Here is a 27,652-nt window from a genome sequence, read left to right on the forward strand (position 1 = left end):
GACGTCGGGGGTATGATGGCCGCTGGGAGGCTAGGAAGGTGAAGGTGAGAGGGCGAGTGTGTCGGGTGGTGGGGCCCGACCCGGCCCAACAAGGCGAGTCCTGGATACCCCAGCGTGGGCCGGTGGGACGCCGGGTTCCCGAAGGCTCAGGATCCGGGCGGGCGGGCGTCCCCACGCTGCCGCTTCGCCGCCGGGCCCTCCGCGGCCCTTGGAGGAGGGGGCGGGACTCGGGGTTCGGGACTTGGGGGTGGGGTCTCCTGAGGCTTCTTGTCACTCCACTTTTCCCGCTTTCTCACCCTTCCCCGCTAGATTCTATTCTTGCCCTTTCCCCATTTCTTGTCCAGTTCTCTATATTTGCCAGCATTTATTCAGCACATGATAGGTGCCCATATTCATCATCGTAGGCGCCTCAGTTTGGGCACTTACTGCCCTGGCACAGTTGTCGCTGTACTTGTTTGGCTTGTGGGTGGACGGTAAGCTCCGTTGAGGGCAGGGGCTGTTTTTTATCCATCGCTAACTCTAGCGCCAGCACGCACGCACACATATGTGCACACACATGCCTGCACACACGTGCACACACACACACAAGGCAGACAGAAAATGTACATAATTAGCTGCTTGGACGCTTGAAGCCAAAACTGCCGATTCCCATTTCCATCTGTTGTAAGCCTTGATTGCCCTATTTCTTTAATTTCTCTATCTGTTCTCTTTCTCTCCTCCTAGAAAGGGCTGTAACTGTCACCCTTGCCATCCCCAAGAGTCAGGTGAGGCCCCTCCACATAACTGAAAACAAGTGAGGCTTGCAGTCAATGGGAGGGAGGCCATATCTCAGTTCCAAGCTTGGCCTCTTAACTCGCAGTTCATAAATCTTTAAATATTCCAAGCCTGTCTTTGCACTGTGGAATTGAGAGTTAAGTAAGACATCTTACAGCATCTGACAGATAGGGGCCTTCAGTAAGTTCCACTTCTCTGTCTCAACTCCACCTTCCGGTCTCTTGTCCTCAGTGCCACAGCCCTCAAGCCTAGTCCTTGAACTGGTTTTGCCCTCTCCTGTGGTCCCTCTGGATGTGCTTTTACCAGAGTCCCTGCTTGTCACCAGCGCATGGCTGAACACATGTTTGTGCACATCCAGGCTTGACCCTGAACCCGTGGGTTGTTTTTCCCCAGGGCACTTCCTCACATACCACCCCAGTACCTCAGTGAGTAAACTTCCCTCGGGGATGAGTTTGTTTGGCTTTTTAAACCTAATTAGACTTGTTTGGCACCATTTTTCCCCCTGCCTGCTGACCTGTCTCTTTGCTTTTCTAGTAACTCAGAATTGGCGGAGTCATTCAGTAGCCATCTTCAACCTGAGACAGGAGGAAGAAGAACTCAAATTCTTTTCCTCTTTTTGACCCAGCCCGTGTTCATGATGCCTACCCTGTGAAAGTCTCTCACCATCGGAAAAGTAAGTGGTGGCCGAGACATCTGGCAGCCTGGAATTGTGTGGAGTGGAAAGGGGTGTACTCTGCTGGCCATCTAGCGCTGAATCTCTTGGACAGGGTTCTCTTGAACAGGGCTGGATCTTTCCAACCTGTGTTGGAAAAAACTGTCTCCTTTCACATGATTTTACTGGTTGCCAAGAAAGCCCATTTAAAGGTTGACAGTTAAGAAAATGGCTGGGATCTCTGGGCTGCCTGAAGAACAAGTCTCTATCTCCCTCATTTGTTCTCTGCTGTGCTGGCTCCTCTGTCCCCTTCTCTGCCCGCCGGAAGTTGGGTCACTGGCTCCTTATCACAGTTCTTCTAAGAGTCTCCTCTGCCTCTTTACTGTGTATACTCTTTTGTTTGAATTTCTCAGCTTTTCCTCTGTTCCAGTTGTACCAGCAGACGATCTGTGGATCCATTTTATTTTCCCTGCTAGGAGTCGCTGTGCATGAAACTGGGTAAGGAGGTGGTGTGGACTCAGGGACTGTGCTTGGGATCCAAACACACCTGGGAGTGAATTTTGTGGCTGCTGTCCCTGCACCCACGGCACCTAATCCTCCTCCACTAATAGCCCAGGTTGAGGCTGAGCTTTTCAGTCCCTGCGAGTGCTAGTAGCATTTTAGAATTGCTTTTAGTTTAGTATCTGTTACTACTATGCCCCCAGCACTTTTTTGTCATGAGAGAAGGAGACTACTGGGATGAATGAGGCTTTTCCCAAAGTATGATCCTTCTCCTGTTATGTAGAAGAAGGTTTTCTTCAGCTAAGTTTGTGAAATGCAGCATTAAATACAGTGAAGTGAGAGTCGTTACAGCAAGCCTGCCTTCCCACAGTCTTTGTTGTGCTCGTGTGCTACAGTGCAGGGGGAGACTGTAGAATGTAGTGTTTTACAAATTGATTCTACTATGGAGCCCTGTGTGTATGGAACATTGGCTGCATTAGAGTTCTGTGGACTGCACTTTGGAAAATGCTAGTGTTAACGCTCTGAAACCATGACCACGGGAAGCACTTTGAGGCGGTCACAACAGCTTGCTGCATGCCACTTGGTGGATAGCTGATACTGGAGCTTGACTCTGGCCCAGCTGCGCCTGGGGGACCGGCTCCGCATGCCTGCTGTGAGCCCTGTGGTGAAGTAGGGGCTATCGGGGCTTTCCAGAGGAGGATCAGGAACCAGCTGCTTCCCCCAACTCTGAAAGCCTAGGAAGCCAGCTGGTGGAGCCCAGGAGGGCGGGACCCAGCCTTGGAGTTTGTGTGCATTTGCAGCTGTGGTCCATTTGTGCACATACGTGTGCCCAGCTCTCTCTTGGGAAGGATTACATCCTGGAATCTGACGGATTTGATCAACTCTCTTGACTCATTGAACTCCAAATACTAAGAAACAGATGCTTCACCAAAGGCTGCTTTGTAAGAGAAAAGTAAATACATGTATCCCAGGTTTAGAAGGGTAGGAAGGTAATTCCCTTTAGGGGCACTCGCTAACTCAAACCATGTCTCACGGTTGTGGAGGAGGAAAGTAGAAATGGAAGGAGGTCATTGCTCTGTATCAGAGGCTGGCTTTCTAGAAGTTCACAAATTAGATGGTGAGAAAGTGTGATTAAAAAAATCCTGAAAGTCTGGTAAGGTTGCGTGGGCTCCATGCAGATGTCAAGGAAGGCTTCATGGAGGAGGTGACACTAGAGTTGGGTCTAGAAGGACAGGGAGCATAGGCCAAATGAATGAATAAGGGCAGAGGATTCCAGGCTGAAAGCAGCATGTGTAACACAAACATAGACTCTCAACTCAGGCATGAATAAGGGCAGAGAAATTAGCTTGGAGGGGTTGGTGGTAGGGTGCACCTGGGAGGTTCAGGTTGCAGCTGCAGGCGGGGGACATGAACGCTGGGCAGCCCCTGGACGGGCTGCCATCTGGGCAGACCAGGTGACCTTGGAGCACTCGGCTCTAACTCACGGGCATGCTGTTGAATCTTGCACTTACTGAACACTAATGCCTCTGGTGTCATATCCTTTGGGCTTGCAAAGAATGAGCAGAACTTGAAAACGCCTGCTCCTAAAAGCCCCGCTGATATCTGGGAACTTGCTGCCTGCAAGCAAGTCACTTCTGGGGCGGGGCACTGCTGAGCCTCACCCCTGAGCAGACCTGTGCCTCGATCCCTGTGGCAGCCATGGGGTGGCTGTGGGTGTGCTGGTGGTGGAATTGCATCTGCTCACTCCCGAAGGCTGCCTATTCCAGGGGGAGTCCTGTGATCTTGCTGGTAGAGTTTATTACTGTTGCTGTTTGATAGTATGTAAAACTACCTTTGAGCTTGTGCCATATCATCTTTCATCTTCTCACGGACTCTGCGTGATATCTCGTTTGTACCCATGACAACTCCAAGGCTCTGAGGTTTAAACAGCGCAGAAACAGCACAATCACAATTTGAACCCAGCTCTCTCTGATTCCAGAATTTCATCTGCAGTGCCAGCTACCTTGTGAGACCCTGTTCTCCTTCCGGTGACTTTCTCTTCTGCTTACATGTATCCCCTATGTCTCTAAGGGTCTTTCCTGCTGGGCCACAGGAAGCCTGATAGCAGTGTACTCTCCGTTTCTGCTTTGGAGGAGCCAGTGGCATTTTCTTCCCCTTCTTGGAGCGATGCTGTCTTTCATTTCTTAATTCTATTTATTTATTTAGTTTTGGCTGTGCTGGGTCTTCTTTTCTGTGTAATAGCTTTTCTCTAGTTGCAGCGAGTGGGAACTACTCTAGTTGTGGCGCTTGGGCTTCTCATTACTGTGGCTTCTCTTGTCACAGGGCACAGGCTGTAGGGCTCGAGGGCTTCAGTTGTTACAGCTCCTGGGCTCTGGCTCAGTAGTTGCAGAGCACGGGCTTAGTTGCTTCTTAGCATGTTGGATCTTCCAGAACCAGGGATAGAATCCTGTCTCCTGCGTTGGCTGGTGGATTCTTTACTGCTGAGCCACCAGGGAAGCTCTATCTGCTGTCTTTCTTCCTTTTTTTTTTTTTTTGACAATTATTTGTTTATTTGGCTGCATCAGGTCTTAGTTGCAGCAGTGGGATCTTGGGTGTGTCATGCAGGATCCTTCATTGCAGTGCTGGGACTCTCTAGTTGCAGCCGTGGGCTGAGTTGCTCTGTGGCACGTGGGATCGAAGTTCCCCAACCAGAATTGAACCTGCGTCCCCTGCATTGCAAGACAGATTCTTAAGCACTGGACCACCAGGGAAGTCCCTGACTTTCTTACTCACGCCCTTGAAAGTAGGCACCATGCTGAGAAAATCTCGCAGCTGTGGTATGTTCCGAAGGAGGAAGGCAGAAATAGACACACAGTCACTTCTCTCTCATTTTTTCCAGAAATCTTGATCATTGAAAAATAACTTGTAGGTTCCCATTTCCCTGTGGGTCTCTCTTTCTCCTCGCTCTTTGGGATGGTTAGTTCCTAAGGGCCAGTTTTCAGTTATTAGGAATGTTTGTTTTTTTTCTGCTTCTCAGGAGCTGGTTCAGCACGCTTTGGCAGTTTCTCTGTAGGTTCACTCCTAGGCAGTACCCTGTCATCTCCCAGATAGAGCACGTGCCGGGTCGGGTGGAGAGCTGGTGGCACTGTGATTAGGGTGGCAGGGGAGGGAGGGACCGACAGGGAACTGCTGAGTGTTGAGGAGGGCATATCCAGGCGTACACAGCTGTGCACACCACCCTTTATCCTTGGAAAGGCCTTTTTCCTGGGACTTGCCAGGGTTTTGAGGGCTCTGCTGAAGAAATGGCACTGTGCGTGGTGGGGACTCTGAGGAACTTTGGTTCAGGGACTGCCAGCTGCATCTGGGGACCAGCTTCTCTAGTCTGTCTGCCTCTTTTGACTTTGAGTAAAGATCTCTAGGACTCTGGAGTTAAGCCTCATGGCCCCTAACTTGTTATTGCCATGTGAAAAAACAAAAACAAAAAATAGGCCACAAAGATGTGCATGTGACTGAGGATTGAGTAAGAGCAAAAGAGCTACCACACAAAAACAGACTGGGGTGATAAGCAACTGTAATAGTGCCTGTTGTAGAACTGTGAGGTTGTGGACTTTTTTCCCTTTAGTTCCCACATTTTCTACAGTAGACACATTTATAAGGAAAAGACAACAGTAAACATTTACAAGTATAAATTGTAGAAGTAGACTGCGTTCATTTGAGGATCAGCCCTCCTTGCCATCCTCTCCACTGGCAACCAAGGCAAAAATAAAAACAAAGAAACAAAACCTGATAGGATTTAGGGCCATCAGCACTGGGCAGCAGAGTGGCCAAGGAGGGTGGTGGAAGCGCCTGACCTTGAACATCACTTTGCTTTCACTGCTCTGAGTATTCAGTGCCTTTTCTCAGGGGGTGATGTATAGGAAATAAGTGTGATCTCTGTCATTCTTTTCTGGCGAAAATTCAGAGGAGGACATCTCTGTATGTTACCTTGTGGTTCCCCCATCTTTCTCTGAGGTGGGTGAGGCAGGCCTGTCCTTGTTCACCCAGCAGGGAACAACCAGAACTGGACCCGAGGTCCGGACCCTGGGTGCCTACACTGTGTGATAGGAAGATGGGCCCAGGCGGTCCCTTCCTAGCCTTGAGATGCTGGCTCTGATCTCGCTGTCTGCAATCTGGTCCTGGAGGGCCCATGTTCTGGATGGGCCTGCGAGCCAGGCCCAGTGCCCCTGCGGCTCGCACTCTTCTGCATCCCAGCAAAAGGTCCCTGGGTTCGCTCACATGTCTTCTCTCTCGCAGCGCAATGTCCCTGCTCTTCTCTCGATGCAACTCCATCGTCACAGTCAAGAAGGATAAGAGACACATGGCTGAAGTGAATGCTTCCCCGCTCAAGCACTTTGTCACCGCCAAGAAGAAGATCAATGGCATTTTTGAGCAGCTGGGGGCCTACATCCAGGAGAGCGCCACCTTCCTGGAAGGTGAGACGGGCACCCTGTTCAGCCAAGCCCGCTCCTGTCAGCCTCAGTATTTAGGGGGCAGAACTGGGGACAGGGAGGTACAGCCCTGCCCTTGACGAGCTCACGCCCAGGTGGGTTGTCACCTTCAGTGGTACTCTGCTCCTGGAATCACGTGAAACTGGGCTCCAGGGAGGCTGGGCCAGGGAAACACAGGACCCATCCTTGAGAATTGTACAGATTCTGCTCCGCTTAATCATAAGAGGTGGGTGAATCGTATCCTCACCTGAGGGACAAGCAGACTGAGGTTCTGAGAGTCGTTGATACCTTGTAAGTGACACAGTGGACTGTACCTTGGCGTCTCTTAACTCCAAAGTCCAGGTGTTTTCCTTGGCCCAGCCTGGCTGCCACCAGTCCCCGACCCTGTGTCTGGGTGTTGGTTGTTCCTGGCCAGGGTATTCTCTCTCTGATATTTTTAGATACCAGGACTTTGAATAAGACTTGCATCACCGGCACCTTTTCCTCTAGTTACTAATTTGAGCCCAACCTTAATCCTCATTCTGTCAGCAGAGAAGGGCTGGTTCCCAAGGCCCTACTCAGTCTGAGCACCAACTCCAGCTACTGTCTTCTCAGACTGTCTAGAAGGCACACCTTGGCTCCAGGCCCTGGAGTTATCAGTGAACAGCCAGGAACTGAATTTTCCTTGGCCTTGGTTTCCTCATCTGTGAAAGAGGAGCTTAGGGGGGACCGGGGGTGGGGGTTCCTAATTCTAATCTGCAGAGCCCTAGAAGTTTAGTGGGAATGCCTCGGGGACACGCCGCTCTCTGCTTGGTGCCTTCTCCTAGAGCAAATTGGCTTTTGGTTGGCTGACATGTCAGGCTGCTCCTTTAGGCTCCCTCGAAAGAAAGGAAGTAGTCCCAGTACTGGAGTCTGAATGTTCGTCCCTCTGTGTTCACGTGTTGGAATCCTCAGGCCCACTGTGATGGTGTTAGGAGGCGGGGCCTTGGGGAGGGGTTATGTCATGAGGGTGGAGCCCTTGTGAGTGAGATTAGTGCTCTTATCAGAGAGACCCCATAAAGCTCCCTCGCCTCTTCTGCCACATGAGGATATGACTAGAAGTCTCCCACCTGGAAGAGGGCTCTCACCTCACCAGGCTGGCACCCCGATCCAAGACTTCCAGCCACCAGCACTGCGAGCAACACACTTCTGTTGTGTCTAAGCCTCCCAGTCGTGGTGTTTTGTGAGAGCAACCTGAACAGACTAAGCAGGGACTCTTCATGCCCTGCCTTCAGCATGGTGCTTAATGCAGGAAACGTGTTCCCAGAGAATTTGTTGAGTTTAAAGATCTGAATTTCAAGGGTGTAGGATTGGTAGTTGAAATGATTCCAGTCTAGTATCTGTTCTTTAGCAGTAGTTCTGGTGTGCAGAGATGGGACAGACCAGGCCACTGTTCCCCCCGGAGCCAAAACTAACCCTCTGTGATGCTCTGACTCACTCCCATGGTTCTGTGGATGAACACCCTGGTTCATAATGAAGATGTTTGTGCGATGGCATCAGGAATGGGTGTTTTGATTTCTCTTTTTGTGAAAACAGGAGGCCTCTCATACTGGTGGGCCTCCAGGGAGGGAAAAGCACTGGGGTGGTCCTGAGATGTATTTGGGATTGTCCTGGCCAGGGGAGGGGAAGGCTACTGCCTGGGACTGTTCTCTAAAGGGCAGTAGTAAGAGCTTGTCAGCTGATGGCTTTTTCTTTAAAATTTTCTTTCTCTAGTCACAGGCTGGAGAGCCAGCTTCCTCTGGCGCACATTCCAAAAGCTACACCCATGTGCCCACTTAAGGGAAGAATGTCGATGGTCTGAGAAGGGGTGACCAGTGGACATGGGGAGGCCTCATTGGCACCAGCTGTAGGGGAAACTCACTGGGTGGCTCCGAAATGCACCTGTTGTGCTCTGGGTGCAATGGGACTGTTCTCAAGGCTGGGACCTGTCAGCCCAGTGGTTCATAAGTGCCTTAGTCTGTTTGGGCGGCTGTAACAGAAATACGATAGACTGGGTGGCCTGTAAACAACCCAAATTTATTTCTCACAGTTTTGGGAGGCTGGAAAGCCCAAGACCAAGGCAGCAGCAGATCTGGTGTCTGGAGGCCTGACTTCAAGCTCTCACATAGCAGCTCATGTAATCACATAGCAGAAGGGGCTGGCTAGTTCTCAGGTTTTCCTTTATAAGGACACTAACCCCAGGCATGAGGCTCCATCTCTATGTACAGTTGACCCTCAAATAACATGAGTTTCAGTTTCACAGATCTGCTTATACATGGTTTTCTTCCCATAGTAAGTACTGCAATAGTACACAATCCATGGTTGAATCCGTGGATGCAGACTGTGGATACAGAAGGGCTGTGCATACAGAAGCTGACTAAATTACATGCTGATTTTTGTTCGAAGGATTGGCACCCCCAACCCCCGCGTTGTTCAAGGGTCAGCTGTACCATCACACTGTCATCACATGGGGCACATAAACATTCAGTCCATGGCAGCCAGGCTGTGCTGAGGGCGGACACGTCTGCAGTCCAGCCAGCTTAGGATCTTCCTGGCGCAAGTGCTGGATGGGAAGGGGACAGGGTCTTGCTCAGTTGCTCCCATCTGTCATAAGGTGTTATCCAGCCACGTGGCAAGGGCCCTGGGGAAAAGGAGTGCAGTGATCCCAGGATCTGTTCACTTAGCAAACACTGTGCACCTGCTGAACATGGGGTGTGGGAGTCGGACAGCTGGGCCCGCGTGTGGTAGCTGATGCACACAGGTGAGTGGGGCAGTTACCCTATGCTGAGACAAGGGCTAAGATGCAAGAAGTCCAGGCTGCCGCGGGGACGCAAGCCAGGAGGACCTGACTCACGTTGGTGGGATCAGGGCAGGCTAAGTGAGAATGAGCCAGAGCACCCCAAGGTGGTGTGTTAGTTCTTTGGAGGGGTGGGGTGAGGAAGCACCAAGCAAAGCCTGGAGTGGTGGTGAGTGTGGGAATGTGGTGAGGCAGCAGGCAAGGCAGAGGTGCCCGAGATGCAGCTGGAGCGGTGAGTGGGGCCAGGTCAGGCAGGGCCTCGGGAAGGTGCACAGTGACCCAGACTCAGCCCTGACCCCACTGTCTGGTAGCTCTGATGGGTACATTCAACGAGGCTGTGTTTGACCAGAACAGTGCCTGGCATATACTGAGAACTTGGTAAGTGTACCTTAAGTACGAATATATAAGTAAATGATGGCAGTCAACATTTGCATTTTCATCAGATACCTGCCCCATTCTTGGCACTTCTGTATTTAAATTCAGTTAATCGTTTCTCCAGCCACATGAAGTAGGTGCTGTTGTTATCTCTGTTTTAAGCCTAAGGAAATTAAGACCCAGGAATGTTCATTTGCCTGAGGTCACAAACCCAGGAAGAGGTAAGAGCCAACATTTGCACTGGAACCCAGCAGTCTGTATTGCACTGGGGCCCACAGGAGTCTGGACCTCCAGTTGGAGAACAGGGCCCTGCGGGGGTGGGTTCCGCCATCTAGACTAGGACTCTGGAACTCTGAAACTCTGACGGTGGGCTGAACTGTTTTCAATCTGCACCTGCAGAAACCTACAGGAATGCAGAACTGGACCCAGTTACGACAGAAGAACAGGTTCTGGACGTCAAAGGTTACCTGTCCAAAGTGAGGGGCATCAGTGAGGTGCTGGCCCGGCGGCACATGAAGGTGGCTTTTTTCGGCCGGTGAGTCACGAAGTCCTCATGCCTTCTTTCTTCCCAGCTGGGAGGGAGGGAGGCATGCTCTTTGTGCTGGATCCGACCACCCCAAGGCAGGGAAGCAGGCAGCACACCACAGAATTCGGCGCTCTCCCTTTAATTTTTTTATATTTAGCAGTGGTAAAGTAGACATAACAAAATTTCCTATTGTAACCTTTCTTAAGTGTACAGTTCCGTTTTGTTAAATACATTCATATTGTTACACAGCTGTTACCACCACTAGTCTCCAGAACTTTCCCTGGAAAACGGAAACTTACCCGTTAAGTAACATTTCCTGATCCCTTCTCCCTCACTGGCTGTTAACCACTCCTTTACTTTCTGTCTATGAATTTGCTGACTCTGGGAACCTCACATAAGTGAAATCACATTTTTTTGTGACTGGCTTATTTCAGTCAGTGTAATAGCCTCCAGAATCATCCATATCATTCCATTTGTCAGAATTCCCTTCGTTTTTAAGGCTGAACAATATTTCATTGCATGTATATTCCATATCTTGTTTATCCATTCATCCCCGATGGACACTTGTTGCCGTCCCTTTCTGATTACTGTGAGCAGTGCTGCTGTGAACAAATACCTGTTTGAGACCCTGCTTTCACTTCTTTTGGATACATACCCAGAAGTGGAATTGATGGACCATACGATCATTCCGTTTTTGAGTTTTTGAGAAGCTGCCCACCATATGGTTTTCCATAGCGACTGTACCATTTTAATTCCCACCAGCAGTGCACAAGGGTTCCAGTTTTTCTGCATCTTTCCAATACTTACTTATTGTTTTTTTTTTTTTGGCAGTAGCCATCCTAATGGGTGTGAGTGAGCAGCTTTTATGGTTTTGCTTTGCATTCTCTTAATGCTTAGAGATATTGAGCATCTTTTCATGTGTTTGTTGGCCACTTGTATATCTTCCTTGGAGAAATGTCTGTTCAGGTCCTTTGCCTATTTTTAAATTGTTTGGGAGTTTTTGTAGTTGTTTTGTGATTTTTTTGTGTGTTTTTCAAGTTGTAGGATCCTGAATTTTCTTATCAGATATATGATTTGTAAATGTTTTCTTCCATTTTGTCAGTTACCTTTCTGTTGACTATGTCCTGTGATGCACAGTTTTTTATTTTGATATAGTCCAATTTATTTATACTTTTCTTTGTTTATACTGTTGATATCATGTCTGAGAAACTGCCAATTCCAGCGTCATGAGGCTTCCCCCCTATGTTTTCTTCTAAACGTTTTATACTTTTAGCCCTCAGATCTCTTTGTTATGCTTTGAGGTCAAGTAGGCACCTCTGGAATGTTTCCTACAGTGCCAGGGAATTCTTCTCCAGTTCTCAGTGGGCACTGACTGGTGTCCTGCACAGTGAACTTGGTTCTGACATTCTACCAGGAGGTGGCAGACCCTACAGGATAAGAACTTGGTACCCAGATAGCCCACTTCAGATGCCATTCGGACACCTGTGCTTCTGATCGACTGGCTATAAATCAGAGGTTCCCACAACCTCCTCCTCGAGTTTAATCTGCTTGAGCAGCATGCACTTAGGTTTACTGGCTTGTTATAAAGGATATTGTGAGGGATACAGATGAAGAGATGCACAGGGCGAGGTCTGGGAGGGTCCTGAGCAGGGGAGCTCTGTCCCTGTGAAGTAGGGCACACTGCCTTCCACCCTGAAGCTCATCAGATCTCACTGTTCAACAGATCGATGGGGCTTAATCTACAGCCCCGCCTCCTTCCTTTTCCTGGACGTTTAGTGGGTGGGGCTGAAAGTCCCAACCCTCTGATCACTTGGTCTTTCTGGTGATCAGCCCATCCTGAGGCTGTGTGGGGGCCCCACCTTAGTCACTTCATGAGTGTAAACAGGTATGCTCAGTAGGGGCTCCTTATGAGTAGCTAGGGACACTCCTATCACTCAGGAAGTTCTAAGGAATTGCCAGGAACTGGGGACAAAGACCAAATATATTTCTTCTTAAACCACCTTTAAAAAATTAAAGCCCAGTATAGGTTGCAAAGAGTCGGACACGATGGAGCAACTAAGCACAGCACAGGGGGAAAAAAAGGTCTCAGATAGGTTGGATGCTTTGCACACAGTGGTAGCCTGAGGAATAGGCACTCTGCCCCTCTGCCCCTCATCACCTTGGGGTGTCCTTCAGCCTTCTGGGCTGTCATTTTTCATCCTCGCCTCAGAACTGTGACCCTGGCTTTGGTGAGCTGGAGCTGATGAGTTTGCAGAGTGGAGCTGTTTTAAAGAAAAAGAAGGTAGAAAGGGGGGGTGGCATGCAGAATGCTACCATAATCTACCCTAGAGCAGGCCCTTATCAGCGGGGAGTGACAGGTGGGGCTTCATGTTTGAGAGGAACCTGGTGTGAGAAAAGCAGCAAAATTGGCCTTCTGTAGAAAAACTTCGGGGTCACTCAGCTGAGGTCACTTAGACGGAGGAAGACAGCCTGGGGTGAGTCAGTGGCTTCTGGTAGAAGAGGAGAAGTGGGTTAGTCTTCCGAGTCAGACAGGTGGTCTCCTGCATGATGCTGAGAGCCTCATGTTGAGGGGGTTCACTCAAAGGCAGGTAGTATCTGCATGCTGGCATCACGCCACGGGAGCCCCTTGTAGTTGGTTTACTGTGATGAACCAGGACCCGTCACCTGCACAGGCCACCGGGGTTGTCCGTCCATTTTCATAAGCACAGAGCACCCACTCTGCCTGTGTGGGCACTGATGTCACTATAGAGGACAAGGCTTTGGACTTCCAGGCCATCCCTTCTTAGTGACAACCTGAGATGCAGATGGCGGTAGCTTCAGTGGGTTTCCTTGTAGGACGAGCAACGGGAAGAGCACCGTGATCAATGCCATGCTCTGGGACAAAGTGCTGCCCTCCGGGATCGGCCACACCACCAACTGCTTCCTGCGGGTGGAGGGCACAGATGGCCACGAGGCCTTCCTCCTCACGGAGGGCTCAGAGGAGAAGAGGAGTGTCAAGGTGAGGGGGCCCTCCCGGCCTGGCTTTTGGCCCTAGTCACACTGGTGGGTCAAGTCTAGGCTGAGACCAACCAGTGGGTCTGTTGTGCCAGGACCCAAGGTGCCTCTAAGGAGAGGGCAGTGTCCCTGTAGTGGAGTTTGGGAAGCCCTGTCCTAGCCTGGCTGTTTAGGGAGTGTGAGAGCTTCAGGGAGGTTTTGGAGTCTAGAATTCACAGTCCTTGTGAATTGCTGGGCAGGCCTTTTCTCTTTGCAATGCAGAGTGTGTATGCCTTGTTCTTGGGGGTGTTGCCAGAGAGCGATCCCTGCGTTTGCTCTCTGATTCCAATGTTTCAGCTCAGGGCTCGCGTGCTTTCATTTTTCTGAGAGCCAGCTACACTTTGGGTTGGGACCAGATGCTCATTTTGGTTCATAAAGAATTAATTAATGCAGAGCAACATCCAAGAAAGAAACTTAATGGAAGAGTTAAGGATAGTTGGTTCTTGCTAGCAGCTCCCAATTCTTGACTTTGTATGCATGAAATGAAAGAGGGGTAGCAGATTGGCCTGTGGTCCAGGCCACTATCCTGGGGCTAGGCTGCACTGGTCTCCAGCCCTGAGGCTCTTCCTTGACCCTGATTATCTTCTGCCTCCACCCCCATCAGACGGTGAACCAGCTGGCTCATGCCCTTCACCAGGACGAACAGCTGCATGCTGGCAGCCTGGTGAGTGTGATGTGGCCCAACTCCAAGTGTCCGCTTCTCAAGGATGACCTGGTGCTGATGGACAGGTAGGAGGGCAGGTGCCTCCCCAGGAGGTGCAGACGGGGAGGGCCCCGGGTTTCCATTTCTGGGTCCTCCAGGCCAGTGTCCCCAGAGTCATGTTGTTGCTCTGCTGAAGTATATTACTTTTTAAACCAGCTTAACCACATCTTCCAGCCTCGTGGATTTCCTTCAAGGTCTGGTTATTGTATCATCTTGGCAGGCATCGGGGCCCCAAAGATCTCCCAGTGATGGTCTGTAAAGAGGGATAGGAAGGATGCTCGAAACTGGGGAAGGTTCTCGGCCTCAACCCAATGTTAGTATGTTTATTGGAGGAGGGGGTGGAGCTTGTTCTTGATGAGGTCCCTGTTGCGTTTTATTTTTCTCAAGGCAACACTTTGCTCCTGCTTTGTGGACAGGCTATAACTATACCAAGAAATTTGGTACGAGGGTGCTTGCTGGACTCAGATAAATGTAGCACTTCACCTTGATTGTATACCCGCAAAGTGAAATGCAGGGGCTTCCCATGGGTAAAGAGCCTGCCTGCCAGTGTAGGAGATGCAGGTTTGATCCCTGGGTTGGGAAGATCTCCTGGAGGAGGGCCTGGCAACCTACTCCAGTATTCTTGCCTAGAGAATCCCGTGGACAGAGGAGCCTGGCGGGCTACAGTTAGTCCATAGGGTCACAAAGAGTCGGGCACAGCTGAAGCGACTTAGCATGCACACGTGCATGCACAAAGTCAAATTACAGATCTTTAGGTTTTTATGTGAGTGATAGATGCATATGACAAAAAACACATTTTCAGACAGTCTGGAAGGACATGAGATGAAAAGTAAGAATCTCTCCAGGAAGGGCGATTTCCCTCTCCTCTGTAGCTTTCTCTTCCTTTGCCTGCTGCCTCAGGTCTGTTCAGAGCAGGAAGAATAGGGCCCCGGGTCTGATGATGGTTTACCCCTGTCACCTCCAGCCCTGGCATCGATGTCACCACAGAGCTAGACAGCTGGATTGACAAGTTTTGCCTGGACGCCGACGTGTTTGTGCTGGTGGCCAACTCGGAGTCCACCCTGATGCAGACGGTAACCCATTCTCTCCCTTTCCCCACACTCCCAAGATCCAGCCGAGCAGGCGGGCCAGCAGGGCCTTGGCTGGCACAGCCCCTCCTTCACTGAGGTTTTTCCCCTCATCCAGGAAAAGCAATTCTTCCACAAGGTGAGCGAGCGCCTGTCCCGCCCAAACATCTTCATCCTGAACAACCGCTGGGATGCCTCTGCTTCGGAGCCTGAGTACATGGAGGAGGTGGGCGCCTCTTTTACTCAGCAACTTGAGGCATGCCACCCCATGCATCTACCTAGATTCTCTGCGTGCTCTCCCTGGCCACGTGCCTGAATGAATTTCATCACCGAAGTTGTCTCGTGAGGTGTTTGGGGTCACTATGGGACCGCTTCACTTCTCCCATTCACTTCCCTGGACCCCTCTCCTCTTTTTTTTTTTTTTTTTGGAATGTAACTGCTTTACAGTGTTGTGTTAGTTTCTGCTGCACAACAGAGTGGATCAGCTGTATGTATATGTGTATCCCCTTCCCCTCTAATCTTCAGAAGGCTTTTCTCCATGCTGAGAGGCCTCCACACCACATTAGCCGAGCCCTTGCTTGGGACCAGGGCTCTCCTTAGTTCTTGAAGAATGAGTCAGAGGCGTAGCTTTGAAAGGCATCCAGGAAAGAAGCTTACAAGAAGAGCAAAGAATAATTGGTTCTTACAGCTCAGAATGCTTTACTTTGTATGGGTAACATGAAAGAAAAAGGAGTCACAGGTGCTATGGGGCGATGATCAACTGTGTAGTCAGCAGATGCTGGTCAGTGTGACTGATAAACTCCCTAACCTACCCAACTAACCCAGGTAAATCCTAACCTGTGGGCTGGGTGTAACAGATGGAGTTGTGCAGAGGATGAGATCTGTTCACCTTGAGCAAAGGCCTGGCATGTGGAAGGTGTCCACCCAAGGCTTGTTGTCACTTTGAAGTTCCAGCAGTGGAGCCCTACGGCTTCAGAGCAAGGAAGGATTTTGGGGTGGCGCCCTCTCATTCAATAAACAAGGCCAGGGAGGACTCAGCTTGTCAGTACAGAGTCCAGGTGTGGATTTCTGTGTTTGTTTTTTTTTTTAATATATTTCTAATGGGGGGAAAATTGTTTTACAATGTTGTATTGGTTTCTGCTATACAACAAAGTCATCCATTATCATACATATATCAACTCCCTCTTGAGCCTTCCTCCCTGCCCCCTCACAGGTGTGGGTTTCTTGACCCCCAGCTTCCTTTCCTTCTGGGGCACCAAAGGGAGGCTTTTGTAGGCTCTTAACAAGGCACTTTGGGGCATGTGTAAACATTTCTGCTTGTTGATGCCTCAGGTGTCTTGGACAGGCTGCACCCCATGGAACCCTGTGACTTGGGATCTGGGGGGCCCGGTGGCTGGAGGACAGATGGTGGGAAATGATCACTGCATGTGTATTGATACCTTCTGAATCCTGAGCCATGTGACTAGATTACCTGTACTCCTAGAAAAGAGGCCACCGGGGGCCATGGGCTCCTTCAGGAGGGCCCCCTCACACCCCACTTGGTCATATAATACCTGTCTGCTTGGGCTCCAGGTGCGGCGGCAGCACATGGAGCGCTGCACCAGCTTCCTGGTGGATGAGCTGGGCGTGGTGGATCGGGGCCAGGCTGGAGACCGCATCTTCTTCGTGTCTGCCAAAGAGGTGCTCAACGCCAGGATCCAGAAGGCCCAAGGCATGCCCGAAGGAGGTGATGATGGAACCATCTTCTTGCTTTTCCCTGACGCTTGAGACAGTGGGTCTTGTGCTAAGTCAGCCGGTAAAAATAGTTGTGAGAATGAGGTGGTGAGAGGAACCCTGGGTGAGAAGCTCTTGGCTGCCTGAGTTATCTCTGGACTAATGTGGTGCACTTCTCCTAGGGGGCGCTCTTGCAGAAGGCTTTCAAGTGAGGATGTTTGAGTTTCAGAATTTTGAGAGGAGATTTGAGGTGAGCATGAGCCTTTGATCCTGTTGTCTGGAGATTCTGTGCCTCCTTGGCGCTCCCCAGCCACTTCCCTGGCAATTGAATGCCTGAGCCTGGCTCTTGGCTAGTGGCCTCTGCCTCCTTTGGCACCTCTTGTCTGTTCCAGGAGTGCATCTCCCAGTCGGCTGTGAAGACCAAGTTTGAGCAGCACACGGTCCGGGCCAAGCAGATCGCGGAGGCCGTCCGCCTCATCATGGACTCTCTGCACATCGCAGCACAGGAGCAGCGGTAAGAGCCCAGGAGCAGACTGGCAGAGGGAGCGCAGCCACGACTACCTCACCCTCGTCTGAGGCTGGGCCCAGGGCCAGAGCTCAGCTGGCAGAGCAGGGTCTCATGGTTTCCACCAGGCCACGTTCGAGCCACAAGGAGCAGCCAGTGAGGAGGTTGTGGAGCATCTGTCTGTCCTGCAGGGTCTGTGCAGTGAGCTTCCCTGAAAGTCTGAGCTGGCAGCCTCGGTCCAGTGCTATGCCTAGCACTACAGCCATTCTCAGAGCCAGAAACAGAAAGCACTTCTTCAAAATACCTTTTTTGGGGACTGCCCTGGTGGTCCACTGGTTAGGACTCCGAGCTTCCACTGCAGGAGATGCAGGTTCTATCCCTGGCAGGGAATTCAGATCCCACATGCTGTGCAGCATGGCCAAATACACCTTAAAAAGAGAATTAAAAGATACTTTTTTTTTGAGAGATTAAAATATATGAGAAAGTACAGAGAATAATATACCTTGTTTCCATTGGCCACAATTGACAGTATTTGTTTTATTGTCAGAATATAACAAATAAAACACAGAAAAAAACTGTTGAATACCCTTTGATTCTTCAGTCCCTGCCCCAGTGTCCCTCTGCCTGCTCCTCAGAGGTAACTGCCATCATGAATTTGGTGTGTAGTCCTGTCATTCATTAAAAAGAACTTTTTATGTAAATCCTGAAGAATGCACGGTATTGCTCTGCGTGTGTTTCAGATGTACAGGTACGGGAGCATGCAGCACCTGGCTTTGCTTTTCACTCAGCATTGTTTTTGTCCTCTGTCCTTGTTGATGCCTGTAGTTGGAGGTTAGGAGTTTTCGTTGAAAGAGCAGTTCTCAGTTTCCTGTAGACTGATCTTTAGATTTCATTATTTTACTGTTGTAGACCCTGCTGCTGTGGACATCAGTTTATGTATCCCCTAGTGTGCATCTGCTAGAGAAGGTGGAGTGTTCCGTCTTGGGGTGTATGCATTTCAGCTTTACCCAGTTTTACCCATAGCTTTCTGAAACATCTGGCCCTGTCTGTGGTCCCACCAGCAGTATATGCTGGAACTCCCATTCCCCGACCCTGATCCGTACTTCAGACTTGGTGATTTGGGCCAGGCTTCTGGGTAGTGTTGTACCTCTTTTTCTCTTTTGTTTACTAGTGGACTTTTTTCTATATGAATGGCAGAACTTGTTCTAAAGTTCCTGAAAAAGCACCCTCCCATCTGTCACCACCACATCCTCCAAATTCGGAAAACTTAAGAGCATTGTTGGCACCGTCTCTCCCTCCTGCCTGGGAAGGGGAAGAGCAGGCCTCCACGGGTGTGCATGGAATGCCAGGATCACAGCCGGGGCCCACAGACTTCCCGGCGCCCCCTCTTGTTCCTTGGCTTAGTTGGGTAACAAGGGCTCTTTTTCTCAGGGTCTACTGCCTGGAAACACGTGAAGAGCGACAGGAGCGGCTGAGGTTTATTGACAAGCAGCTGGAGCTCTTGGCGCAAGACTACAAACTGAGAATTAAGCAGATTACAGAGGAAGTCGAGAGGCAGGTGAGAAGTGGAGAAGGAAGGACACTGGGGAGATTTGGACTTAAGGCAATGGCACCCCACTCCAGTACTCTTGCCTGGAGAATCCCATGGGTGGAGGAGCCTGGTAGGCTGCAGTCCACGGGGTTGCCAGGAGTCGGACACAACTGAACGACTTCACTTTCACTTTTCACTTTCATGCATTGGAGAAGGAAATGGCAACCCACTCCAGTGTTCTTGCCTGGAGGATCCCAGGGACGGGGGAGCCTGGTCGGCTGACGTCTATAGGGTCACACAGAGTCGGACACGACTGAAGCGACTTAGCAGGCAGGCAGAGGCCAGGCACTCGAAAAGTGAAAACACAGACATCCTATTCCTCCAGGACTTCTCAGCCTTCCAGGAGGAAGCCATAGCCCTGATTCAAGAACGTCGTGCCTCTTGGGGTTTGCTGTTCCATCGTGTGACCCTGGGCAAGTCCTCCTCTTCTAGGCCGCCTCCTCCACAACTTAGATGAGTTTCAGTCAGCCAATCTCTAATACCCCTGAATTCAAAAGCTTTAATTCTGTAGACCATCTGTGGACACTGCAGGTTTGCAGGGAGGCAGATCCAGTCTCTTAGAGCCTGTTAGACTCTCCTGGTGCTGTGGAGTTGAACCACATTCCCTCACCAGCACACTTCCTTTGCTGCAGGTGTCAACTGCAATGGCCGAGGAGATCCGGCGCCTCTCTGTGTTGGTGGACGAGTACCAGATGGACTTCCACCCTTCCCCCGTGGTCCTCAAGGTTTACAAGAATGTGAGTCATTAAGTGGCAGGTGCTCTGGGCAGGGGCTCCCCATATTTCCTGTTGGCTATGGATGGAGTCACCGAGAGACAGGGATTCAGCCCATGCTGGTCTGAGTCAGGGCCCCTCAGCCACTTGAGCCCCAGGCTTCACTCCACCTGCCTACCACTGTCACCTGCTGGGCCTGGGCTGGCCAGCCTCTGTCTGCCTCGCCCTGGGCTCCCTGGAGGGAACACTGGCGGAAGGTGCCGCTTCCTTTTCCCTCTCTTCTGGCTGCAGGAGCTGCACCGCCACATAGAGGAAGGACTGGGCCGAAACATGTCAGACCGCTGCTCCACGGCCATCACCAGCTCCCTGCAGACCATGCAGCAGGAGATGATTGGTCAGTGCCACAGGGCTCAGGACTGGGGCTCTGGGCTGCCCGAGATCAGTTTCAGGCCAGCCTGCAGAACTAATGACCTTTCCTTATCTCCCCTCTTTTGTGATGAGTCAGCTCCATACCTTGAGGTTCTGGACATGTGTTGTGAGTTCATTCCACGCATAGACTAGGGGTGAGCAGGGGAGGGGGCGTCTTGTGTTACCACATGGGACTAGCAGAGGCTGAGAGCTTGGCCTGCTCCTTAAATCCACATAGTAACGGGTATGGAGCCTCAGTCTGCGTACCCCACCCACAGGCCGGCTCATCCCGGCCTGGTTTCTCGGTCACACTGCCGGCATCCTTGTCAGCAGCAGGTGTGGTGAGGCTCAGCACTGGCGAGGCACAGGGCTGAGCTGCTCTGCTTTCTCCCCACTTTCTTTGTTCCCGACAGACGGCTTGAAACCCCTCCTTCCTGTGTCTGTGCGGAGTCAGATGGACATGCTGGTCCCTCGGCAGTGTTTCTCCCTCAGCTACGACCTCAACTGTGACAAGCTATGTGCCGACTTTCAGGAGGACATTGAATTTCACTTTTCCCTTGGGTGGACCATGCTGGTGAACCGGTTCCTGGGCCCCAAGAACAGCCGCCGGGCCTTGATGGGCTACAGTGACCAGGCAAGCGGAGTCCCTCCCCCTTAGGCATTGAGGGCGGCTACTCTGTGCCCTGGGCACCCAAGCCGTTCTAAATGGGGCTCCCGGAGGTCATGTCTGTGGCATGTGGGCCACCAACACGGTCAGGTTTCTGCCACAGATCAACCTACTTTTATTGTAGGCACTAATATTTGTGAAATTACAAAAGCAAGCTGTATTTTTTTTATTAAGCTTAAAGGTATGTAATTATTAAATCTAGATGACCTGTCTGTCCAGATACCACCGTTTTCACGTTTAGATGTTAACCCCCATCTCTGTACCTCTAGAGGTGTCACCTGGGCTGCTCTTGGGCCACGTCCCAGGCTTGGGGACCTAAGCTTAGGCCTTCCAGGGTGGCCACAGCTCATGATCTGTGGTATCCATGGTGTTTACCTTAGGGCTGGCAGGTCTGTTAGGAAGCCGAAATCCTTGTCTGCTACACGTGGAGCTCATTTTCTATTTTGGAAGTTGAAGTCATGGCCCATGTCCCTGTTCTGGACTCTTGGCCCTGAGGGTTCCTGAGGGTTTCACGGAATGAGGGATTTGCTGCCTTCTTCTTCTTAGCACCACCCTGTTTCTCTCCACAGGTGCAGCGGCCCATGCCCCTGACCCCAGCCAACCCCAGCATGCCCCCACTGCCCCAGGGCTCCCTCACCCAAGAGGAGCTCATGGTTTCCATGGTAACTGGCCTCGCCTCTCTGACGTCCAGGACCTCCATGGGCATTCTCGTTGTTGGAGGAGTGGTCAGTGACAAGCCCAGCACAGGAAGGGTGGGGGCAGGTGGGTGGGACCGAGGGGCAATCTGGCGGTGGTCCCTGCGTCAGCCCTGCACTTTACATCCATTATGACTTTTTGCTGTGATCTCAGGAACCATGCAACCTTAGCCCTGAAATGTACATTTCTGGGCGGAAGTCTCATTCAACATAAGGTGACACTGAGGTTCCCATTTTACAGAAGAAAATCTGCAGTTGGCTTGCCAAGGATACACAGCTTGGATTTGAGCTCTGGCCCCATCTGACTCCAAGGCCATGTTCTTTCCCCTGTAGGCCTAGTCCTGTGGGTAGGGAAGTAACCTGAGAAATTGACAAACCCGGGTTCTAGAAAGGTGGGCATGACCAGGAGTTTCTCATTTATACGTGAGGAAACAGAGCAGAACTTGCAAGGGCTTGAGCCAGAAAGAGGCCAGGCTGGGCTGTGAACCCTCATCTTGCCAGCTGTGGTTTTATGGCCCTTCTCTTCTGCCCCGAGGCCTGAGGTCACAGGCTGCCTTCTTGATAACTGGGGTATTCTCCATGTCTTGACCCAAGACACACTGTACCCAGAGTGCCTTGTGCCTTGAATTTTCCTGATGATGTGGGCACATGCTCTCTGCGACGTTCATTTGAGTTGTAGAATGGTGGCAGAATGTAGCTGACAAAGCTGCTGGGAGTTGGCTTCTCAGCTTGGAAGGCCAGGGTAGGCTGGAGCTGAGGCCCCGCCCTCCCGGCCTGTAGACAGTACCTACTTTGGTTCTTTTTTTGGTAGATGGTAACCTGGTAGAAGGTCATTAGCTTAGCAGCTGACACTTGACAGTTATGTAACCCTTTTACAATTGGTGTCTCATTTTACCCAAACCACCCTGGGAGTTGGGTGGAAGCCATCATTCCTATTTCAAGAGGAAACGGGGGTAAATAGACTTGCCGTGGGTCACACAGCCAGGATGGCAGGCAGCACTGGAGCCTCTGTTTCTGGCTCCACATCCCCAGCGCTTTGACTCTGACTGTGCTGCCTTGCGCCAAAGTGTCACAAAGCAGCTCAAAAGGAGCTATCTGCTGAGCACCAGAGCTCAGAACCCCACTTGTCATCGGTGTCACAGAATGGAGTGTCTCTTCTGAGGACTCTAGCATTTTTGTTTAAGATGTCTGTGTGCCTGGACCTGTGCCTCTTGGGCTCACAGCCATAGCGGTGGCCCCGCCACCTTTGCACAAGTCATGTTGTGTGAGCCACACTCTGTTTCCCTCATTTTCTAGCTAGAAACAATCTAGAGACCCCTTCTGGTCTCAGTGGGGCCCAAGAAGATGTTGAGAGGAGTGTTCTGAGTAGAGGTACAAAGGCCTTTTGATGCTCCTGGGAAAGTCCTGGCAGCAACAGGCTAAGAAGCTGGGTGGTGGGACGGCAGAGGGCTGCACCTGCTGACCGCTGTGCTTCTGCAGGTGTGGAAGGCCGTGGGCTGGCGACTCATTGCCCTCTCCCTTGGCCTCTATGGCCTCCTCTATGTCTACGAGCGTCTGACCTGGACCACCAAGGCCAAAGAGAGGGCCTTCAAGCGCCAGTTTGTGGAGTATGCCAGTGAGAAGCTGCAGCTCATCATCAGCTACACCGGCTCCAACTGCAGCCACCAGGTCCAGCAGTGAGTGTCCCCATCAGCCTGAGGGGCTGGCGCTGGCTCCCCTGGTGCCCTCCTACCCTGACCTGGAGACCACTGGGCCCCAAGAGCTATCCGACTCTGGCCGTCAGCTGTGCAGTGACAACATGGAGGTTGAGAGTGGGAGAGGAGCCTCTGGGGACACTGTATGTCCAGGGCTGGGACCAAGTAGGCCTCTGGTCCCCCAGGAAGGAAGATGGCAATACGAAGGGCGTTACTTGCAGCATCTTTAGCGGGTTACCTTGAAGGACTTGCGTTGTGGGCATAGGTTTGATGTTCTAAGCCACAGCCCAGTCTTCGTGGCGTATCTTCGGGCAGGTGGGAGTGGTTGCTTGATCTGGTGGTGGTGACGAAGGTGCTGGCTGCCTGCCTTTTATTGCTACGTGGCAGGCCCTCTGCTAGGCGTTCTGCACCTAATACTTCATTTTCCTCCTAAACACTTTGAAGTAGGTGTTCTTACTGACAGTTTCTTTTTCAAAATGAGGAAACTGAGATTTAAGAGGAGTCATGGGCTCCCAGATGGCACTAGTGATAAAGAACCCATCTGCCAGTGCAGGAGACGCAGGAGACGTGTGTTTGATCCCTGGGTCGGGAAGATCCCCTGGAGGAGGGCATGGCAACCCACTCCAGTGTTCTTGCTTGGGAAATCCCGTGGACAGAGGAGCCTGGCAGGCTACAGTCCGTGGGATTGCAGAGTTGGAGACGACTGAGCAGCTGGACACACACAAGAGCCAGGTGGCTCTTGCCCTAGACTGATCAGCAGAACTGGGATCTGAATCCTGGTCTCTCGTGTCCAGGTCGGGGTGTCCTGCCCTGTGCTCCTGGTTCTCCCACTGTGGTAATACTGGTATTTGTGGTGGTTGTGATGTCCATGGTCTCAGCAGGAGATGGGGCAGATGCTGCCACACCAGGACAGGTGGTGGCCAGTGCAGGTGACTGGCAGGCTAGCTGCTGCCCTGCCCTGAGTCTGGTTTACCCTTGACACAGCCTGGTTGATCCTGACCCTCTCCCCCTTCAGGGAACTGTCCGGGACTTTTGCTCATTTGTGTCAGCAAGTTGACGTCACTCGGGAGAACCTGGAGCAGGAAATCGCCGCCATGAATAAGAAAATTGAGGTTCTTGATTCACTTCAGAGCAAAGCCAAACTGCTCAGGTGAGGTGGCAGCAGAGGAAACCCGTCCTGTGAGGTTACAGCTGACAGGCACGTCCTTAAATGCGATATCTCGGCCACTTGACATGTGCTGTCCGAATCTTCAACATTCCTGCAGGGACCTGTCGTCACCTTCACTTTATAAAAAGGAAAACTAAGGCCTGGAGAGGTGTTGAGTAACTTAACTGGGATCCCACAGTAGGTGGTTAAGCCAGGAGTAGAAGGATCCAGCCTGCTGGACACCAGCACCCTCTGAGCCTCCTCACGTTACTTGCCCTCTGTTGTCAGCAGGAACACTGGGCTAGACCCACCCCTCACTTCCACCATTTCTCTGTGAGCCCAGGGATGGTGGCCTATCAAAACCCATGCCCACAGGGGACCCAGCCAGCTAGCTGGTGGCTGGCCGAGCCTGGCTCAGAGCCCAGGTCTGCATGGAGTCTCCACTGAAAGTCAGAGCTTCGGGCAGCAGGTTGCTGGAGAGAGGGTGGGTCCCCAGAGTCAGGAGTGCTGGCTTCTGGTCCCGGCCTTCACATTCAGGCAAATCTCTGAGCTTCCCCAAGTCTCATTGCTTTTATCTGTAAGATGGAGTGAGATTTCATGACACAGCCACAGAGCTGCGTGCACAAGTGCTCTGTAGACTTCTTGGCCGCTCAGGCCCAGATAACATCAGCACATGGGAACTCGGGGCTTCCTGCCCTGCCCTGACGTCAGCACAGAGGGGGGCTACATCCAGGGGTGTCTGTGGGCCTTCCCCTCCCTGCAGTGCAGACGTGCACTCCCGCCCACTGCCCAGGGACACCTATTTTCTAGAGATACACTGCTCATCCCCAGGGGAAGTCTCACGAGGCGTGGGTCTTGGGGGTGGGCATCTCTGCTGTGCGTCACCTGCAGGGCCAGGGTAAACCCAATGAGGACTGCCGCTTGCTGACAGGCAGAACACGGCGTTCCCAACAGTTTGGGAACTTGTCGGTGGGCCCAGCGTGAAGCCAACACAGGGCTTAAGGGTCAGAAAAGCCCGAGTTTATTTCCACCACCAATGAGTCGTGTGACCGTGGCAAGTTATTTAACCCCTCTGGACCTCATTTTCCTCATCTGTGAAGCGGAGGTTACTAGAGGAATAAAAGTCAGGTGTCCGGTAGAACGCTTGGCAGGTTACGCCACGGCTAGTTATCAGCTCTTGCCACTACAAGGTAACCTTTTCTCTGCAGGAATAAAGCCGGCTGGTTGGACAGCGAACTCAACATGTTCACCCACCAGTACCTGCAGCCCAGCAGATAGTGGGCACCCGGAGCCGGACCCCCTGTGGGGAGGACAGTGCTGCGAGCGCGGGGGGTCTGCCACCACCAGGCCCCCGTGCAGCTCCTGTCCACTGCCGCTGCCGTGAGAACGAAAGCACCCAGTCTCCCACCATCTTGAGCCCCAAAGCGCTAGTTATTTTCCCCTCCTTTGCCTGCTGTTGCAGGAAGACCTTCCAACTTGTGCCCCTAAAGGAGACTTTTTTTTTTTTTAATGAGTCTGGACAGCACGGTACTGGGGAGTTCAGTCTTTGCTTTGCTTTGTCATGCTCTCTTGATTGAGAAGCTGCTGATTGATTGCTTGATGAACTCTTGGGATCGGCCAGTGTTGCAGAAGGCCTGGTTGGACCTTTAAGGGTATCAGGCAGGTACCGCCCCTGCCCCCGGCAAACGCTTAACACCGACCCCCGCACACTTGCCCCCCATGCACCCCAGCTCCCACACACCTGCCCACCATGCACCCCAGCTCCCCTGCAGAGAAAGGCTGCCTTTGTGGGGAGGCTGCATTTTCTTCCCAGTTTGCACCAGGAATGATTCAGAGAGTCCCAGGAGGCTTGTGGCTTTTGTGTCAGTGTGGTTCTTTGGCTTTCATGCTTCAGTCTGTTTGCAGAGCCTTCCAGACCAGCCTTTCCGCATTGGCAGTGGGCTGAGTGTGGCTTGGGTTTTAGGCGGAGGCAGGCTTTCTGCCATGAGGGGCAGGAAGATAGCGCAGAGGCAGCTGGAGCGCGTGGCCGGGAGGGAGGTGGTGTGCGGAAGCTGTGTCCTGTCTGTGCTGTCTTGGGCGGCCAGTGCCATGATGGAGAGAGACTTGCCTCCCTTCTCGTGTCCCTTGTTCTGCTTTCAGTCGTTAGCCTCGTAGTCTGGCTTCTTATTGGTGAAAGATGGTTTGGTCCAGATCGTTAAAGGATGTAGTAGAAGGAAAGATGGCGGAAGATGGGGACCTTGGCGGCAGGCTGAGGGGAGTGGACCCCACCCAGGACGGCTGAAGGATCAGTAGTGGGCACAAAACAGGGCCTTCTGTTTGACCTCACTCTGGGAGGGGCTCATGGGGTCCGAGAGCCCACCCTACCAGCTTAAGGTTCCACAAGAAATGTGTTCCCACCCCTCACCCCTCCTTGGCTCAAGCCGCCCTTGGCCACCAGACCTCTGGATGAAGTCTCTTGTGCCAGCCATGCTGCACACGGCCAGCAGACAGCACAGGGAACCCAGCGCCCAGCCTCCCACCCTTCCTGACCCCAGAGCCTCCAGGTGGCACATGGGGCCTCGAGTTGATCTTGAAAAGTGTTTCCTATGTTGAGTGTGGGGATTGTTACCGGTCACAGTGGGGGCAGGTTCCTGTCTCCATGGTGTTAACTGTCTGGGGCAGGCAGCCTTCAGGTGACAGCCTTTGCCGAGCAGGTCAGAGAGCTTCCTAGAAGCCAGCAGTACTGCTCTCCCAGAAAGAGGCAAGCTCAGGCAGAGAGGTGGGGCCTGTCCTGCCCTTCTGAGTCCGCCTCTGACTTCAGGGAAACAGCTCAGTGGCCTCTGCTCGCTGGCGGGTATCATGCAGTTGGCATGCTCTCCAGGTGCCCACTGGTCCTTCAAACCCTCAGTCTACTCTGGTGTGTGGAACAAAGTGATGGACTTAGCCAAGGTTGTTGTGCAGCAGAGGATGGCCAAGCTTTTTGCCAGACCCGGATGGTGGTCACCTCACAGTATGTCCAGAGAAATCAGCGTTGCACAATTCCAATGAATTTTGTGCTTTGTTGGGGGAAATTATTTAAAATAACTAAACATGAATTTTTTTTTTTAATGTATCCCCTGGGATTTTGAGCTTCTTACACAACAAATAAAATTGAGTTTATACCACTGAGGGTGAGACTCTGAAAGAATTGTGGCAAAAAGCACTTTAATTTAATGCTGCTAACTTTGTTCTGTCTTTATGTTCATTTGCTGGAGTGCGAGATGTGCTTGACACAGTGAGTTTTTTCTCTGATGTATTTAAGGTGATAAATTTGCCTGAATTACTCCTGTATCAGTGCTGATAATATTGGACACTAAAATAAAACCTAGTTGGAAACCCTTTGTTTTTGTGTGTCTCTTCAGTTTATTCTTATGCAAACTCTCTCTGACATGAGAAAGTCTACAGGCTGTAATTTGAAATGACCTTAACTTTACTTAGGGGAAGTTCCCACTGTAACCTGCCTGTGGGTTCCTCCTGACTCTTGGAAGGAATCTGATGCTCTCAGAAGAACAAAAGGCGTAACTGATCTTTAAGAACCAGGAAATCTAGAGTGATTTCTCTACAGATTTCACCATAACTCTAAACCATTCATTTTTCACTTAAAAAGTAA

The 27,652-nt window shown here is 51.5% G+C and overlaps 1 protein-coding gene across 6 annotated transcripts; it reads left to right on the plus strand.

Moving 5' to 3' along the window:
• Positions 1–27,383, plus strand: MFN2 (mitofusin 2). 6 transcript variants are annotated; one of them, XM_086344555.1, is made up of 20 exons: positions 1–93; positions 1,309–1,447; positions 1,840–1,924; positions 6,200–6,378; positions 9,962–10,097; positions 12,924–13,086; positions 13,726–13,850; positions 14,789–14,897; positions 15,010–15,117; positions 16,464–16,617; positions 16,787–16,854; positions 16,997–17,118; positions 18,541–18,667; positions 19,333–19,437; positions 19,705–19,807; positions 20,235–20,455; positions 21,058–21,213; positions 22,663–22,859; positions 23,893–24,027; positions 25,233–27,383. In XM_086344555.1, the coding sequence occupies exons 4-20, from the start codon at positions 6,204–6,206 to the stop codon at positions 25,300–25,302; spliced, it is 2,274 nt and encodes a 757-aa protein (XP_086200681.1). In that variant the 5' UTR covers positions 1–93; positions 1,309–1,447; positions 1,840–1,924; positions 6,200–6,203; the 3' UTR covers positions 25,303–27,383. The 6 variants fall into 6 exon arrangements, with proteins under 6 accessions (XP_086200681.1, XP_086200682.1, XP_086200679.1 ...); XM_086344556.1 differs by having other exon boundaries at positions 1,857–1,924; XM_086344553.1 differs by having other exon boundaries at positions 1–44.
• Positions 27,384–27,652: the final 269 nt, after the last annotated feature.

Source organism: Bos grunniens, chromosome 16, assembly GCF_055505025.1.
Source record: "Bos grunniens cultivar Pamir isolate PY7600 chromosome 16, Bosgru_T2T1.0, whole genome shotgun sequence".
Lineage (NCBI taxonomy): Eukaryota > Metazoa > Chordata > Mammalia > Artiodactyla > Bovidae > Bos > Bos grunniens.

Coding starts and splice junctions, on each gene's coding strand:
- MFN2 (XM_086344555.1), top strand. CDS start 6,204: ATGTCCCTGCTCTTCTCTCGATGCAACTCCATCGTCACAGTCAAGAAG. Junction 14,898..15,009: donor AGTCCACCCTGATGCAGACG/GTAACCCATTCT, acceptor CCCCTCATCCAG/GAAAAGCAATTCTTCCACAA. Junction 19,808..20,234: donor CATGCAGCAGGAGATGATTG/GTCAGTGCCACA, acceptor TGTTCCCGACAG/ACGGCTTGAAACCCCTCCTT.